General features: G+C 49.7%; 1 protein-coding gene across 1 annotated transcript; it reads right to left on the bottom strand.

Moving 5' to 3' along the window:
• Nucleotides 1-1,482: 1,482 nt before the first annotated feature.
• LOC143358731 (uncharacterized) lies at nucleotides 1,483-17,099 on the bottom strand. The gene is made up of 6 exons (XM_076796086.1): nucleotides 16,788-17,099; nucleotides 8,982-13,174; nucleotides 4,697-4,830; nucleotides 3,278-3,772; nucleotides 2,485-2,739; nucleotides 1,483-2,276 (listed from the first exon to the last, which is right to left on the bottom strand). The coding sequence occupies exons 1-6, from the start codon at nucleotides 16,868-16,870 to the stop codon at nucleotides 2,070-2,072; spliced, it is 5,367 nt and encodes a 1,788-aa protein (XP_076652201.1). The 5' UTR covers nucleotides 16,871-17,099; the 3' UTR covers nucleotides 1,483-2,069.
• Nucleotides 17,100-18,370: the final 1,271 nt, after the last annotated feature.

Here is an 18,370-nt window from a genome sequence, read left to right as displayed (position 1 = left end):
GCGAGCCTTTGAACAGCCGAAAGGAGGATCTCTATAGATAGTTAAACGATTTTGGTTTCGAGAGGTTTAGCGGATCTCGAACGCTTATCGGGTTAATTAATCTCGCACCCGGGACCCAAGCGTGTCGGAATGGAGCAATTGGATCAATTACCCGGTTAATTGTCTCATTAGCTGCCACTCTGACCGCTAGTGTTACACCGGTGTCCTCCTGTTCGAAGCTATTTTAACCCTTTGCGTTCGAACGGCGACTATGAACTTGCTAAATCTGTTCTGGCGAATAAATTGATGAAAATTTGGACACGCGACTTCGGTTCTAGACGCTTGAAATATTCTAGATCGGGAGAAGCAACTAGGTTTTCCAATTACGCTGTTGTGCTAAATTAAAGGATCGCTAAATTTTCGTTGAAAGATTAAGAAAGATTAAGATTAAGCCGTGTTCCAATTATGAATGGCTTCGGCTATCAGCAGCGGTTGCCATGCAATTCTATCAAAATGCGCCTGACTACGGGTTAGCAGTCGGTAAACGAAGCTGCTTCGCTGAAAAAGTGTGTAACGATCCGCTCGTCTTTCAGGTGGCACTCGATTATGGCAGTCGATCGTCGTTATCAGCCGAAAGTGTCGCGAAAGAGGCTCTCGTCCGTCCGCTGGCAAACATGGTGGTTCGCCAATTCCTCGGTGTGCTAAAGTTAGCGTGCAGTCAGCGCGAAGAGCCAAGTGTGCGCGGCCAACGAGCAGAAGCGGGAAGAAGGGAGAGGACGCTTGGAAACGGAGAGAAAGAGCAGAAAGCACGTGGGAGTCGAATGGAAAGTTTAGGGTCAACGAGGGAAAATCGAGCAAATCGGAGAGAGCCGCGAGACAGAAGCACCGGAAACGCAGGACGAAGAAGAAGAAGAAGAAGAAGAAGAAGAAGAAGTGGTAGTAGTCGTCGTCGTTTACGGCGTGGAAGACGAAGCACTGTCTATCGGCGACGGAAATAATAATCCTGTTCGAGTATTAATAACTTGACCGCGGCGTAGCATAACGCTGGGTAATTGCCTCGAAATTTACACGCCGCGATTCGGCCGTCTTCCGGTCCGTAGGTTCGTCCTCCGCTTTGATCCGAGGACGAGTTATTAACACCGAACGTGCCGAGCACTATAATCGAGTACACGGAGCATGTTGCCTTACAGTTTTCACTGTTGAGGGTGTAAACCGTGTCCGAGTGGAATTATCAGCGTGTCTTCAACCCCCCGACGAACCTACATAGCCGCCACTAGAAAATTTCGACGGTGAGAACAGTACGATTAGCAGACTGCGGATTACTATTTCGCTCCAGTGTTGTACAATTTATGCAGACGATTCAAGATCGGCAATCTAATGACCAGGCATTTGGGTATACCGCCTTGTAAAAATGACAGGACCGTATTCAGATTTTCCGCGTTCATAAAAACTAGTGTTTGCCATTGGTTTAGTGTTCGGAGCGGGAATGATGAACTCGTCGGAGATTGTTCACATGTTTTATTTGAAACAGACGATTTATTTGGCCGGTTGGTGGGACGGACAAAGTCCCACGTCCGGCCAAGGGTTTATAAAAGACGGGGAACACTAAAGGGGGCCGAGGCGTTCGGCAGAGATTCGCGTAGAAAATAAGGTACATACACTGGAACTCTGCCGAAGGCTCGAACACCGTTCGACTCCCCTCTGCATAGTCTAACCGCTCTCTATCGAATGCAGCGCGGCCTCTACGTTATACAAAACCTAGCAATAGATCGCTGTTTGCCTGACTCCTCGGCGAGTACAAGCGGCTCGAGAACGTCGTCTCGGTGTTTTTCGTGTCGGAATTCTCTGCCGTGAAAACCGCACGTTCAGATTTCGGTCCCGAGAGAAACTCCGTTATCCCGTGGCTTCTCCTGTAAAGGGGACCGAGCCTGTGTCCCAGTGAGATGGCTGTGAACCAGATCATTGCCACCGGTGTAGGTCGCAAACAACACTACTCGTCGGACCCCGTCGACGCGAAACTGCATAGTTTGTTCTTCTTTCTTTCTTTCTTTTTTTTTTCGTTTGAGTCCCCCCGACAACTGTGCGGCCCCTCAGTCTGTCGCGTTCGGGTTCGTGTAGGAGAACCCACGGAACACACCCTGGTCCATCGAGGTGAGGATCTGTTCAGGTACAGGTGTCAGCCGCGGCCTCTCGGCGGTGAACGCTGTGTCGAAGTACTTGGTGTCCAACGTGTGCTCCAGCGCTGGCTTGAACGGCGGCTCCAGCTGCCTCCTCTCCAAACGGTCCCATGGCAACGACTGAAACATTGTTCGTTCTTAACTACTCTGTCTCTGTGTATATCAAAATTGTTAATAGGGCTACTGGACTACCGGATAGCTAAATTCGACTTGCTTTCAGGTGGACAGTTCACCCCGCCTACTTAAGGGAATATATTCCAGTTATGCCGACTTTAACACCGAGTTTAACTATCCGACGATGCTCGGGTTCCGGTTTTCTAGATGGTACCTGGAAGAAAGCGTGATAGGCGATGTCGTGTCCGGGCAGCCTTTTGCCAGAGTCCTTCTCCAGAAGACAGAGCAGCATGTCCGTGGAGTCTTGGCTGAGGTACCGAGGTATGAACGGCCGTTCGTTGCATATACTCCAAAATAGCTCGTCCTCGTCGCAGCCGGAGAACGGCGACTGTCCCGTCAGCATCTCGTAGAGCAGCACGCCGTACGACCACCAGTCCACCGCCTGATTGTATTTCAGTCCCTTTATGATCTGCAATGCGGAAACGAGCGCCGGATAACTCGACCAGACTGACGGATTGTTGTTATTTGAAACACTGTTGACTCAACCCTTGCTTGCACAAGACCACTGGCCAACTGGCCGTGTAAATTTAGAATCTAGGTATCTTGACCCCTGTACCGAACAGTTACAGTGGATTCTTTCGAGGCCCCGTTAATTCTCTCGAATCGCCATTCGTTGTTTTCCTCGAGGCTCCGACGATAAATGTCTCTCGCGATAAATCGCGAAATCGGAGACCGAGTGACCTATTTTCTTGGTATCTTGGAATCAAATTTTTCTTTCGACTTGGAATATCTCCGTTTTGTGTGTACGAAACTGATCTAATTTCCACATACAATACCTAAACGTTTCGCTATTTTTCCCCCTCTTTCCAATTCCCCCCAATCTAATGGATTTACTCGCATACCGTGTAACGGATGTAACGAATAAAAGGACGAACGGTACTAGCCCCATAATTAACAAAAATTGAAAATGCGGTTCGACTTGTTTTGGATTTTGTAGAATTTCCTACCTCGGGAGCCATGTAATCCGGCGTCCCGCAGAACGTGTCCGCCGTCCTGTCCAAGAAGATCTGCAGCTTGCACATGCCAAAGTCCGCGATCCTGATGTGTCCATCGAAGTCCAGGAGAACGTTGTCGAGCTTCAGGTCTCTGTAGACGATTCCTTTCTTGTGTAAAAAGTTCAGGCCGGACCAGATCTCCGCTGCATAGAAACGGGCCCTAGCCTCTGAGAACCGGCCAGACTTTTGGATGTGGAACATCAGATCGCCGCCGTTCAGGTACTCCATTACGAAGAACAGGTGAGACTCCGTTTGGAAAGTGCAGAACAGATGGCAGAGGTACGGGTGCCTGGTCGCCAGGGTCAGGACCTTCCTCTCGATCAGGGTGCACTCTACGTCGTCATCCTCTAGCACCACGTCCTTCTTCAGGCATTTCACCGCGTAGACGCACTCCGTGCCCTTCAGCTCGGCCAAGAGTACCTTGCCGAAGCTGCCCTTACCCAGGACCTGGAATTTCAAACGTTTCAGGATTCGAGATTTCAGATACTTCGAGTGAATTTAAACGATACGAATTCTCCTGCCAAGTTTTCAAAATCACTATCGGCGACTAGAGCTTTTCCCGATGTTTCAGCTGGAAGATCCACGCAAAATGATATCGAAGCTTTTGTCAATGGACAGGAGTAGGGATAATCCGGGTCTGAAAAGGGCCGAGGAACCGGCACACGGTGGAAAGTTCACGCGGCTAAAGCGAGAGAGTGCCGCACGTGAGATAGTGCCCTCGCCCGTTAAAAATAATGCGTTGCGTGGTGCTAATTCGGGTGATCTATTTACGTGGCGGCCTGCCGTGAAATCGTGTCTGTTTTAAACATTCTCGCGAATAAATTCGCTCGTTGGCGAATATGCGAAGGGACGCGAAAACGGCGTCCTCGTCGCGCTCCGAGTCTCGCTGACTCGTCCGAATAATCCCGAACGCGAGATATCTGTCATATTCTGTGACGTTTCCGAGAAAATTAGCAGATCAAATGCAAAACAGTGAACAAAAGAAAAAAAAATACACCGTTGCATTGCGTTCGATTCGATAGTCGAAGAATGTTCGAACGGCTCTCACGGTTGGCACACTGTAAACAAGTAGGGTATCGTCGCGGTAGTATCTCTTTGCATCGATGGAAAACATGCGAATCGGAGGATCGCGAATCCGTGTTAGCTTTCGCGGAGGCACCAACTGCCGAGCCAAACGCGTGGTTCAACCGAGCTGCTCGTAAATTTCCGGAGAACTATATTTGCAGGTAGTTAGGCGTGCACCGCGTGACTCTCGGACGACTTTCTTCCTCCGAGTCGCGCGCGCGCGTGACTATTTCTACACCGGGAGTTCGAGCGACGAAAATTGAACGTCGGCCCTCTTTATCCGCGGGAGAGACACAATCGACTCACTTTGCGGAAATTGAAGTCCGTGACGGCGTACTTCTTGAATCTTGGCAGATTGGTCGCTGGCGGCGTGATACGCCCGCTCGGGAAGTGGTCCGACGAGTCCGAGTTCCTCTGGGTGTCCGACGACTGCGAGGGTGCTGCGAATTTTGCGAAAATCCTCCGTTAATCCGTAGAAATATATGCTAATAGAGCTCACACTGGGAAGTACACGCACTGTTGTTGGATAGCGAGAGATTTTGTTAAACGGGTCGGGGTGCGATGCGTTCGACCGCAGATTTTTATGCGAAGCTACGTTTAACCCTCGGACAACGAACTACGCTTATGTATACGGTTGCCTAACACCGTTCACAGCTTTATTTTTAGAAAAGCTTCATACGGCTCCAGTATATCTTGACATTACATGTTGACAATTTTTATATTCCATAAAAATCCGCAGTCTAATTATAATTTCTCTTTGGTAGCAAACACGTTGGTTGTACAAGATGACAGCGTCGAATCTGCGTGGACAGGGAAAAGCAAATTTTACAACATTGGACATTCAACAAAGAACATTTACAACCGATAAAAGTATAATTGTGAATGTTGCCGATGCGGAACCTCGTGCCGAACCGTCCGTCGTATACGATTCAGCGTGATTCTCTGAAAGCGATACTCTGGGAAACATAGCGATTCGATGGTGTCGACGCTTGTTGGCCGCGGTATCAGACTTGGCTGGCACGGCGAGCGTGCAAGTGCATTCATGCACGACTATGCCGATCTTCCTCTTCCACGTAGATGTCATAAATCCGTTCGCTAGCCAATAAATAATTTTCGCGGCCGTTATCAAAATTACATCACCGTTAAATCGGTAAACGACGACGTCGCCGCTCTATAGCTCTGCTTGTCCTCTAATCGATCATACGCGTCAACCCGAGCGTCGCGCGTCGGTACAGAGAGAGAGAGAGAGAGAGAGAGAGAGAGAGAGAGAGAGAGAGAGAGAGAGAGAGAGAGAAAGCAAGAAAAAGCGTCACACCGCCACGGTCACCGCTATTTTCGAAAAATGTCAACCGGGCCAAATCTCGCGGAAGCCACGAGCTATCCACACGCTTTCCATGGATCGTGAGCGAAACCGCGATTAAACATTGTTCGACCGCGGATCTTTGTGCAAATGACAAATTTTCTTCAACGATTGTAGGTCACTGTGGTGAAATATAAATTTCTTCTTTGCCTTAAACATTTTATAAACCTGAAAATAATGTATCGAAAAATTCGCAGTCTATCGATAAGAAATGCGTTGAGGTACCAATCGGGTGTACACTAAATGCGTTCCCGAAAAATGTTCTGGAAAAGATTCAACATTTCGAGACGAATTTTTGGGGTCCGCGAAGCCGAAGAAGCTCTGAAATTCCGCGGAGACCAGTTCTGCGTCATTCGGTCCGAGCTTTCAACTAGACGGCCGCTTTAAAATAGAATTTTCGAACTTGAACCGACTCGGTGCATCGCGTGTTAACGGTCTCTCTCTCTCTCTCTCTCTCTCTCTCTCTCTGTCTCTCTCTCTCTCACTCGCTCGTTCGTTCGCTCACTCACCCCTCTTTACCGCCTGCAAAGCCTCCGCCACGAGCTTTTGATTCAACCCGCAAAGGTTCCCGGTGAGCTTTTCGCATTTCTTGTGGCACGCCATGTCGCAATCTGTTTTTCAACGGTTTCGTTAGAGACTCGATTCATTGATTCGTTAATTTTTCAGATGGATCCGGTTACCTCTTCGCCTCGAACGAACGCACACGGATATCTGCTACCTCTCGGTGCTTCTTGGACACTGACGCCGAAAACGCGGAATCATTTGGAGAGGATACAGTTTCGTTTCTAGCGATACAATGTACATACTGTTAACAGAAATGGATCGTCACTGCGTCGGCGGAATCGACATCTACCATCTCCGCGAATCTAGGACGTTTGCGAAATTCCACGATTGTGCAATTTTTCTTATTTCCGAAAGATGAGAAAAGTTTTAGTATTTTAGATCATCTCGATTAACTTTCACCGAAGCCCGTGCACAAATGGAAATATGCACCGACCAAGTTCCCCGTGGAAGCACTTTTATAATTGTTTATTTTGACCTCTATCGAAGCGACCGACTAGCTTTCTTTAAAATGAATTGACTTAATATTTATTGGGACTCTCGATGAATGCTCTAGACTCGGAAAAAGCTTAGAGAACAACCGCTCCTTGCCGAGCGCTATAGAAAAATTCGTTCAGCTTGAATCGTGGAGTTTGAAAAGATATTAAATAGCACCGAGTGCGAAAAATTGAACGAGCTTCTTAAGATTAATGTATACCATTTCATGAATTTTTTCGGCGCGGCGTCTCACTTCGAACTTGCTCACTCGGAGCCGGAAGATTTTCGTTTCCCGCGTTGCGACCGCGTTCGCGAAAACACATTGCGGATTCTCGCGAGGCGCTGTCTAATTATCCTGCACGGCCCGCTAAATTTAACGCGAAAGTCTCGTTCGCACCATCTCCCGGTTGCATCGGGAAGCCTTGAATATTGTTATGAAACTGCGCCGCGTTTTATAAATAGTTGTACGCCGCCGCGTTGTTCAACCATGCTTGGACCAGTCCCGGATCAACACCGCGAACGATTCACCATTCCTGGTACACGGCATGTTATTGTTATATGCGCTTGGACCGAGGCTCGAAGACGCCCAAGCTCCGTCCCAAGGACACCTGTCTTCGGGCATCGAAGCCAAGAGAGGAGACCAGGAAGGATCCGCGTTGAATTCCCGCTGGTGCGGCCGTACTTCCGGTTGTAAATAAATTGGCGTACGGTGTCGTTGACACTGTGGCAACGACCTTATGTAACGTCGAATCGCCCGGGTTCGCCTCTTCCGAAGAAATACCGAATGATTACCGATCAGCCAAACCATCCTGCGCAGACTGCGGAGTTTTACGCGAAAGAAAATTGCCTCCGTTCGTTGCAAAACGCAGGAGCTGACGAAACATGTATTTATATTGGTTTTTGTCATGCGTAAAACCCGCAACGATCAGGCACTGGTCATATTTTTCAAGGAAAAAATCGGTACATATTCTTTGAACACGAGATAAAATATTCGAAAAGTTTCAAAGAGCAATGCTTCATAGTTTCTTTGAGAGAAAAATGGCAAAAGTCCTTTTCTTTTCATCGTTCTGAACCACAAAACTCGAACGAGATAAAATGCTGGAATTATTGAAATTGAACGTTTCTTTGTTTCCAGAGTCGCGCGAGAACGAAACCGATCGCCTTTCCAATTTCTTGGGAACGTTCGCACGGTGCAATTAGTTGTTAGGCGTGTTTGGCAGCCGTCCAACGCGAATTTCCCTTCGCCGTTTAAAAACGCCGCGTCGAACGACGAGTTATGACCAACATGTATTTTTAAAGTCGAACTTCGAGCAAGTGTGCAAGCAGAAAGACAGAAAGAAGAAGCACCGGGCCGTTAGCGTGCAGCGAGCAGGTTCAGCGAGGCGAGGCGAGGCGAGGCGAGGCGAGGCGAGGCGAGGCGAGGGAACGTTAAGTAGAAACACCTTTCCATTTTAATGGTCGACAATTCGGTTTGGTAACAGTTAATCTTTTTAGTTACAATACTCTGTAGAAGTACAAGGAAAGGAACCAGAATGCAGGTTCAACGTCAGAGGATGAATCAAGAAAAGCACACGTGTCAAAAAATACAGGAATGTTCTTTCGAGTATATCATGTTACACGTAGGCTCGAGAAAAACGTTGTTAGTCGACAGAGCACACAAGCAATAAATCGCATAGGCACTCGCTAGCTAGTGCAGGCGCGGGCAACGAGCGCTCTTTGCTTCTGGGGGCTACCGTATCTCGGAGGGGCGTGGCTTCGTTGGCCACGCCTGCGCAATTGCAGAGGGGGGGGGGGGGGTGTTTCTTGGGAGGGTCACGGAGGGCGAGGATCAAAAATATTAGGTTGTTCCATGAATCGTGTCGTTTTTTAAACATTGTACGATGTTGAAAACAAAGTACAAACATTTACAAAGTTTGATGTAGTCAGTCTCATAATTGATAGAACACACTTTAAATCGGAATAATTATTTTATAAGTAGACCAAACGACTTCAGTTTTTTGTTTTTTTTTTTTTTTTCTTTCTAGCTTGACAGAAATAATTCTATGTATTTCTTTTCTTAATATAATAATTTCTAGGTTGGTAGAAAAGCGAAAACCGTTTGGTAGCATGAAAATCCGCAGTCCAGCGATAAAAGAGACGACACGACACGACACGATTCAGGGGACCACCGATCGGTTGTCAAAGAGCAAGTACTAGATATCCTCGGCGATCCGTCGAATCCGGAGTCGTTGCTCCTGATGGAGTTCATCCTCTTGTCGGGGTCGTCGTCGAGCTCCGTGCAGGTGGACCTGCTTCCGTCGGTGCTTCCAGTGGTGGCTGTGCTGGTGGTGCTTCCGGTGCTGTCGCTGCTAACCGACGGTGTCCTCGAATGATGCTTCCTCCTCTTGACCTTTGCTCTGCGTACTTTGGACAGGTCTCTGGGTGTAGCAGTTAACAGAGCCGAAGGTGTAGTGTAAAACATCCTGATGAGATCGAGAGGTTTCGGGCTGGGGTTGGCTTGTTTCTGATTGGCCTTCGAGGAGGACTTGGACTCTGCGGCTGGCTTTAGGTTCTCTTGGGACTTCGCTGAGCTCTTCTTCGAGTCCTTGGCCTCCTTCTTGGACTCCTTTTTAGAGTCCTTGCCGGAGCTCTTTTTGGTCGTCGAAGCCTTCTTCTTTCTGACCAGTTTCTTCTTTTTAGACGATTCTGGAGTGCCTTGAGGCGTGTCGTCCGGAGTAGCGACCACGCTACCGACCTTGGAGGCTACCGGAGTAGCGTCTTTGTCTATCCGATCAACGTTCGACAGGTCACTGTGATTCTCCCACTTGGACATTTTAGACAGACCGTCCGGCCACTCGTTCGTCGGCGTTCTAGCCTCGTCATCCTCTTCGGGATGCAACAGCTGATCGGCGTTCGTCGGTGTAGCCACCTCCACGATGTTTATCAACGGCACCGATACGTCGTACACGGGTGTGGCCACCAGGGAGCCAGGCACCGAGGTGTCGGGCGTACTACCGACCGATCTACCAGAGATCGTGGACGCCACCGAGTCCTGCCTCTTCAGCGGTGTCTTCTTGATCGTCGAGTACGCGTCCGCGGTTCGATCGATCTGTATCGACAGGTTCTTCCGCTTCTTCGGCTCCTTCGGGCCGGTGTTCGCAACGGACTTCATCGGTTCCTCGGGTTCCTGGCCGATCACGGGAACGTTACTGAGCTGCGGCGTGCCGACGCCGTCGACGCTTATTTTAGCAACACTCCCTTTTTTCTTGTCCAGTTGTTCCTCTTCCTCCGCGGGGTCCTCGAACTCGTTTCTCGCGCCGGGGAAACTCAATCCCTTCGCCACCTTCGTCACCAGCGGACTGTCCGGGCCCTTGATCTCGCTCCAGAAGTCGATCGACTCGGTCGACGTGCTCTTCGACAACGCCAGTCCGTTACCAGTCTCACCGTTCAAACACTCGAACACCTTCTGCTTGTCCACCTGCATCACGCTCGACGGAGCAGTCTCTTCGCACACCGTCTTCGTCGGAGACTTCGGTTCGGGGCTGGTAACGAGATCCTTGGGTTCGTTCACCTTTTTCTTCCTCCAGGGAACTTGCTCGGTCTTCGCCGGCCTTTTCGCGGCCTTGAGCGGCCCTTTAGGGTCCTCGTCGGCACCCGATCCGTTCACCTTGCTATCCGCTGCATCCTCGATCAAGCTCGCCTTCGAGTCCTCTGTCTTCTCGGAGAAGGTCGATTTCGTTGCGATACCGGTCGAGGCGGTTGCGTCATCGATCGACGCAGCTTTTGATCGATTCTCCGGTTTCGATGGATCCTCTGAACACTCGAGCACCTTCTGCTGCTTGCCCACCACCGGTATCTTGCTCGATAGACTCTCTTCGCACACCGTTTTCTTCGAAGACTTCGGTTCCGGACCGGCAACTAGATCCTTGGGTTCGGACGGAGTCTCGTTGACCTTCTTCTTCCTCCAGGGAAATTGCGCTGGCTCGACCTTCGCGGGCCTCTTGACAACCTTGAACGGTCCCTTGGGCTGCTCCTCGGCACCCGACCCGTTCACCTTGTTATCCGCGGCATTCTCGATCAAGCTCGTCTTCGAGTCCTCTGTCTTCTCGGAGAAGGTCGATTTCGTTGCGATATCGGTCAGGCCGGTTGCGTCATCGATCGCTGCGGTTTTCGATCGATTCTCCGGATGCTCTGGATCGGACGGTCGAACGGCTGAGGTGGCCGTGTGGGCGTTTCTCAAGGTCGCCTCTCCGACAGTCTTATTTCCCGGCAACGTATCCCCGACGTCTTCGTCACGCTTGGTTCTCGTCGCGTTCGCCAGCCGCTGCCCCGGTCCTCGTAACGCTGGCTTTGGCGCTTCTACGGCATTATTTTCATCCGTAGTAATTTTAGACGGTTTTGGCAACCCGTCCGCGGCCGATGGGAGCGCTACGCTGGCGCTGTTTTCACTGGCGAGCGGGTCAACAGCTAGCGTCGCGCTCGACGAGACCGCAGAACCCGTCTTCGGGGCGGGCGGCTCGCGATTTCTGGGTCGCAGGGCCTCCTCTCCCTTCGGTGTCTCTTTGTCCTCCTTCTTCGGCGAGCCGGGAACGCTCTCGACGCCTTCGCGCTCCTGCTTCGACGGCTCCTTCTTCTTCAGGGCACCGTCCTCCTTGCGACTCTTGGATTCCCCCGAGTCCTCCAGGGTCTCCGACTTCTCCCTCTTTCTCAAGGCAACTCCGCCGATCTTTGGAGACTCGGTCTTCAAGCTCTGCTTCGGCGCATTCTCTTTCTTCAGCTCCTGGGCACCGTCATCTTTGAGACTCTTGGATTTCCCCGCGTCCTCCACGGTCTCCGTCTTCTCTCTCTTTCGCGAGGCAACTCCGTTGGTCCTCTGGATCTTCGGAGAGTCGGTCTTCGAGGTCTGCTGCAGCGCGTCCTCCTTCTTCGATGCCTGGGCTTCGTCTTCTTTGGAAATCTTGCACTCCTCCACCTTCACCACCTTGGAGTCCTTCAAAGTCTCTTTCTCTCTCTTCCTCGATGCAACGCCGTTGGTCATTCCCTTCGGCGTAACAACGTCTTCGGGAACGTCTTTGGTGATCGTTCCCGTTTCCTCTTCCTTTGCTGTATTCACGGGCTTCTCTACTTTCCCCTTTTTCTCCGAGGCACTTACTCCGTTCGTGAAACTCTTCGAGACCATCGGATCGCTCTTCGAGGTCTCCGGCGGCGTCTTCACCGTGCAATACACACTATTCCTCGACGTGTCCTTCACGTAAGACCTCTTGACAGGTAACATCACCACCTCGAGCTCGGGCTCGGACTCTTCGACTTTCTCGACGCTGTCCGGCTCGATCTTACGCAGTCCCATTTTTCTTCTAGGCACCGGGATCTTGACGCTCTCGCGAAATTGCTCACGGCTGACGCTGGGCTGCGATTCCGCGTTCACCCATACAGTAGAGAAATCTCCTACACTGTTGCTAGCTTCGATCTTGAAGACCTGCGGCTTGGACAGTTTCCTCTCTTTATTCTCGCCAGCCTGAAGATCGACGGACGCGTCGCTGGAGCTACCAGACCCTCGTTCCCTTTCATTGTCGTCGTCCGGTGGCTTCTCGGTGCTCCTCTTCTTTTTCTTGACCTTCTTCAAGCTCTTCCTGATTTTCTGCGTCGCGGAGTCCTCCTCCGCTTGAAAAGCCGAAGCCGAAGCCGAAGCCGAAGCCGAAGCCGAAGCTGCGTCTTTATCTAGAGCCCTGTAAAACCCTGCGCCGGACTTGCGACCGACCACGGTGCCTTTCTTGATCAACGTCCCTCTGCGGACCTCGTTCTCGATCTCCGCCTGCTCTTCGGCTACCAAAGAGTCCAGGACCTTCGCCTCCACTTGCGCGTACGCCATCTCCTTCTCCAACTGCTCGGGATCCAGCAGAATATCCGCGGAGGATCGTCTTCTGGTAAATCGTCTGGTGATCTTGCCTGCCTGCTGCTGGACACCGGAGCTGTCCTTCTCCTCGTCCTCCTTCTCCTCCTCCTCCTCCTCCTCCTCCTCCTCTCTGTCCAGACTGACCTGGTGGAACAGCTGCAGCCCCCTCTCCGCGGCATCGTCCAGCTTTTTGTCCTTGATCAGGAACTTTTCCACCAGCAGCTCGCCCACCGTCTTCTCGTGTCGTTCGTTGTGCTCCCGCAACGCGGGATTGTCCTTCAGGGCTTGCGACCGGATCTTGATCGTAGGTCGGTCGCGACGCAGACGGTTCCTCTGGTGCGTAGCGTCGCCGGAAAGGACTCTCGGTGTTGAGACGTCGATGTCCGCAGTGTCGATCACGCGTCTAGGTCGGCTGGGAACCGGCACCGGAGAGTAACGCCGCAAGGTGCTCAGAGGAGACTCCGAGATCGTCGACAGGTGCGGGGAGAACCTCGATAACGGTGTGTGGAAGGATCTAGCGCGATTTTTCTATGTCAGTTTGCGTCGCCTAACTGCTATCAGGGGGGAAGCTTTTCTCTCGCGACGGGGACGCTAGACTCGAACGCTCTTAAGGGAGTACTGGGAGCTAGATCAGGGTCTTAGGGTGTCGTTTAAAGTTACAGTACCGTTGTCATCTAACAATTCTTGCTACAAGCAACAATTTGACCGTGTCTATTCTACAACAGGAAACGTGGAGGCCTACTAGACGAGTTCGAAGGATAGAGACTTAAGGATGAAGCTTGCAGAGAGAACCATGTATTAGTCCGATGTCTGACAAGACATCGATTTGGCCGTGTCCGTTTAACATCGGGATATCTAGAGGTCCGCGAGAGGAGCTTAGGGGCCAGGGATCTAGGATGATGCTTGCAGAAGTAGTTGCAAGTCATCAGGTTGTGCAAGAAAGGTAACACGCAACGACTTGGACTCTCGCTGATAAGCTCTTCAGCCTCCCGTCACGCGTCGCATCGTTTCAATGCCAGAGCTCTGTTTTCGCGGTGCATTACGTTGCAGAATCGAGAGAACACTTGTTAACTGTGCTCGATGATGCCGCTAGATCTCTGGCCCGACCATGACCGCGGATGATTGACAGACGATTCGATTCATGAATCGATCGTATGCCTGCCTGCCTGCCTGCCTGCCTGCCTGCCTGCCTGCCTGCCTACGATGACACAGAAGAGACTAATGGGCACGCGGATGATGACACAGAGGAACCATTGCGACGATGCTTTTACCCTCGTTGTTATCTCACGCGATGAGTCAGCAACCCGTACTGATTCTCCTTTCGTTTTCAAGAATGTTATATCGATCTGTATCGATTGCTGGACTGCGGATTTCGATGCAAAATAAATATTGTTTGCATCGGTTGCAGTGCACAGGAATCAAATAGGAGTCCTAAGGGTAGAAGAGGCCCAAAACTAATCGCATTTGTGCTTTCCAGGGAAAATAGACAAAGAAGAAGGAGAGAAGAAACGTCGACTCGGTGAGTAAAGAAGACTCTGTAGTCTACAACGTTGTAAAACATCTTCGAACATTTTGGATTCCAACGTAGGACGCAAAACATACAGGTTTGACGCGACATTCTTTCGAACGCTGACAGATTTTGCAACCGGGAGCGATTTTAGTTTCGCCGACGAAGACGCTCCTTTAGAATAGCGAGAGAATCGCTCGAGGAGGTTTTGGCAAGCGTCGGATATGACACACGATCCGTCAAACCCCGGTAACTCATTAGCAGAATGTGACGGCGGCGATTAATCTGTCGGTCGGCCGGCGGATAAATCATACGGATTAGAGGAACCAGCGGTATTGGATCGCGTATCGGAAAACACGTATCGGCGTAAAAATAGCGGCTCTCTCTCTCTCTCTCTCTCTCTCTCTCGGTCTGGACCTCTGCAATCTCAGCGTGATAAAAGCTCGGGACGCGCGCAAACCTCCCACTGCCAAAAAATATTACCGCGGGTAACACCGCCGCAATTACGCTCCAAGTCCGACGGAAAGATTGATGGTTGCGTTCGCAAGAGACTGGCAGACCGGGGGTCGAAGCGGCGGCGGCGGCCGAGAGGAAGTTACACGCTCGATGAAAACTCCGAGAGACTCTGGGGCTCTCGGAATATTTTCAAAAACGACCGGACCAAACGTCCCGCAAATCCTCGCGACCGCTGCGAACGACCATTAAGTCATTCGACAAGTTCTCGCTCGGTTGAGCAACGGCGAAACTACGTGTCTCCACCTCCTTGGGGAAAAGAACACGATCGCTAGGATTTCTATGCAGATTAAAAATAGACAGGAGACAAACATTTAATTCTTTCCTTAATCATTTTAATCGTTTCAGGAGGTTGAAAATGGTACGTCGATTTGAACAAGTTGAGAGCAATGTGAGAGCACCTTTAAACTCCTGTTTAGCGATCCCTCCGTTCATTTTGAAGTCTACCAATAACGAACCGGTTCCACGTTTCTCGCACTAGGTAAACGGCTAACTGCAATGCCGGCAGTTTTCTTAAGCACGCTAAAATGAAATTTTCTTTGGCAAAAGCGCTACCCCGAGTTTTCCTTGTTTTTGAGAGGGATGGAGGGAGTGAGGGATGGAGAGAGAGAGAGAGAGAGAGAGAGAGAGAGAAGCTTCCACAAAGAACTCGAGAGCGTCGAGAAAGGGGTTTGTTTGTCGTTGTTCTTGGAACGTTATTCGCGTTGCTTCGGATATTGGACAAAGGGACGGAAATAGAGGCGCTCCGTGGAGGAACAAGCGTTCAGAGGATCAAGAGACATCTCTATTTTCGAACCCGACTGTCGCGATTGCATCCGAGGAACGAGCACTATGCTTTATGAACGGCGGAACTGACGAACGGTAGCAATTCGAAGTCGCCTTTTTTCAAGAATCATTTCTAACCGGAAAGAATAATTCTAGACAGACTGGAAACGGTTCAAGAAATATTCGGAACCAGCCAGCGTACCTCGGGGAAGGAAAAACAAACCGGATTGTCTGGCAGATGATGCTAGAACGAATTAAGATGACAGCACGCCGCCGGAGGCACCGCTTTTCAAGAGAAGCTGAACGAAATGTCTGTCAAGTATCTCTATCTTTCGATTGAGCAAACGTCCAGTTCTAATTCAAATATTATCTCATCGCTTTCCGGTTACTTTTCCAGGAAAATTACGTCGACGGTCGCGCGGGGAGTGGGGTGATGGGAGAGGGGAGAGGGGAGAGAACGCAAAAAGATTTACACTCGTGCGAATATATTCGGCTGTGCAAATAGCTAGGCAACAAAAATAAAATGTCGTTGGTCTGCCTTTGATTTGAAAGAAAAGGTTCCTCTGTTTCTGGAGAAATAGTGTACTGGAGGTATCGAAGAACTGGAGACGCCGAAGAGGATGCTTTAGAAAATGTATTTCGAGGATGTCGAAACGATGCTCCTTCACAGAATTTGTTATTCGAGAACAAAGGCGGTGGTATACAGGCGGTAGAAAAAGCCTCCGTACACTCTTTAACACCAAAATAATCACAGTCATGTAACTGGAAAAATACTTTCTTTAAAAATTATTGATGCATAAATTCGATGCTGTCTATTTCATAAGACAAAATGTACTGGTTGAGCTTTCTGGCTTCAGCGTTCAAGTAGAATTTAGGGTGTTCGCGAGGTGCTGGAAGAATTATCTCACAGGTTCAGATGAAAAAACAATTTTCTCAAACCTTCTTTGTCCAGTGAGCCGAACACCTTCCAGCACCTCAAAAATTCCGAGATCGTTTGGATCAATTTCAACAAAATTATTAGACTGCGGATTTTATATATTTATGAGAAAAATAAGCAGATCAATTTCAAATTAAAAAAAAAAAAAAAAAGAAAAGATGAAATAGGTGTCTACGTAGCTCCTTATAATACATCGTAAAGGTTGTACGGAGAGCTTTTTGCGTAGAAAGAGGATAGGGAAGACTCGAGATAAATAGAAAAATTGTGAGAAAACGAAGGTACGAATGTCGCAGAGTAGAAAATCGCGCGTCTAGGGTGAAGAGAGCCCCGCGGATAGGACAGTATAGAGAAAAAATGGGGGCGGTTATGGTTATGGTGTCAGGGTTTGCGAATAGAGTGGCTTACCGCGGCGTTCCAGTCATAAGCGAGCTGTGGTTGGCGAATGCACCCCCATAGTAGTAGGGCAAGCTCTCCCCGTAGTAAGGCATCTTTGCGCGAATCCAATGGATGTTGACGCGACGAAAGGAGATAGAGAAAACCGCTAGGATCGATCACCGGTTGAAAACGCGGTGGCAGCTGTTCCTCGCCGCTCTCGGGCAAGACTGAGAGCGGGGCCGCGTCGGTGAGAATCACGGAATCGCAGACTCGCGAATTTCCTCAGGTGTTCGCGGAGACGACGTTCTCGCGGTTCAGCCAGCCAACACCGACTGAGTCTAAGCCAGCGACCCAGTGTAATAATAGAAGTCTAGTGTACGAGGCTTTTCCTAGCGCCTAACTATACCAGCTGGACTCTAATAACGCTGGTCAACATGAATCTACTCGCGAACATCTAACCCCTCGCAATTATTACGATTATTAAACAACTCGTTACGTTACCAGCCAGGAGTTCTAGCTGTCTGAATTTTTTCTGCGAATTATTCTCACGTAGAACGATTCGGTAGGCTCTTTCGAATACAGTTATGTATTATATTTGTTCGTATTATTGGGCGCTGTTGGTGCTCTCCGGCCATGGTTGTCGCATTAAAAAATCCGCAGTCTATTCGTTGCTTGTCCACATTCGCAAGAGATTTAGATTAGACTGTTTCTCTGTAATCTCGTTTTACCGACTCGTTTGTGCATTGATTTATGAATAAGGCGTTGAACAATCCTGCTCTAATTTAGTCCCTGTACAAAGCAAAATGTCCGAAATTACTTTTTGCTTCTCGGCAAGATTTGAAATAAGTAGTATTATTATTTTGGCACGCTCTGTATTCTTTTACCAGCGTGGTCGGCCATTTAATTCTCAGAAGTGTGTTTCAACTTTGGGAAACCCGCTAAGTTAGGTAAACATATACACTTCACGACGAAACTATGTTGCTCGATCGTAATCGCTAAACTACGGATTTTATGCGTTCGCGACGAGAATAGCCGCGTGACATTTAAAACAGCGCAAAGAATTCGAGAGCATCTTCGCGTTATTAACCCTCCGACGACGGGGCCTGGGTCCATTTCGACCCAGAGTATCAAAAGCGTCGTTTAATTTCTCGGTCTCTGGCTATTAAATTAACTGGTTGTTACATTAGGCGAAAAGATGTCTGCAAGAAGTGGGTTGAAAAATATGTTTGAAAAAATTGACAAACGAAGCAGCGAGGCTGTCCTCTGAAAGAATTTTCGGTCTCAGATTTCGCACAAAGAGCCGTAGCGGCGGCGGCGGCGGGGCGGCGACCAGAGGACCAGCGACGTCCAACGAATCGTCATCGACGCCTACCAGAGGAAATAATAGAGACGTTGCAGTTTGCAGTCGATCGGGGTTGCATAAAATCGATGCGCAAAAGAATACGGTGTGTTGTTTTTGTTTAGGCAAGTGGAAGGAAGCGGTCATTAGAGGTATTTCGAAATTCCGATTGTTGGCAAAACGTTTCGGTGGACGAAACATATACATAAATGTACACCGGCCGATCGCTTTGTCGTCGTCGGACGTGTTCGAGTGCAGGATGATCTAGCGATCT

This window comes from Halictus rubicundus, chromosome 11, assembly GCF_050948215.1.
Source record: "Halictus rubicundus isolate RS-2024b chromosome 11, iyHalRubi1_principal, whole genome shotgun sequence".
In the NCBI taxonomy this organism is placed as follows: Eukaryota; Metazoa; Arthropoda; class Insecta; order Hymenoptera; family Halictidae; genus Halictus; species Halictus rubicundus.
The sequence above is the reverse complement of the archived record's forward strand: the minus strand, read 5'-3'. Positions and strand labels throughout refer to the sequence as shown.

Bases quoted from the DNA above. Each gene is read 5' to 3' on its own strand.
- LOC143358731 (XM_076796086.1), bottom strand. From the start codon at position 16,870: ATGCCTTACTACGGGGAGAGCTTGCCCTACTACTATGGGGGTGCATTC. The intron at 2,740-3,277 runs GTAGGAAATTCT...TCCGCATTGCAG, and splicing joins CGGATTACATGGCTCCCGAG to ATCATAAAGGGACTGAAATA. The intron at 2,277-2,484 runs GTACCATCTAGA...ACAATGTTTCAG, and splicing joins CCTATCACGCTTTCTTCCAG to TCGTTGCCATGGGACCGTTT.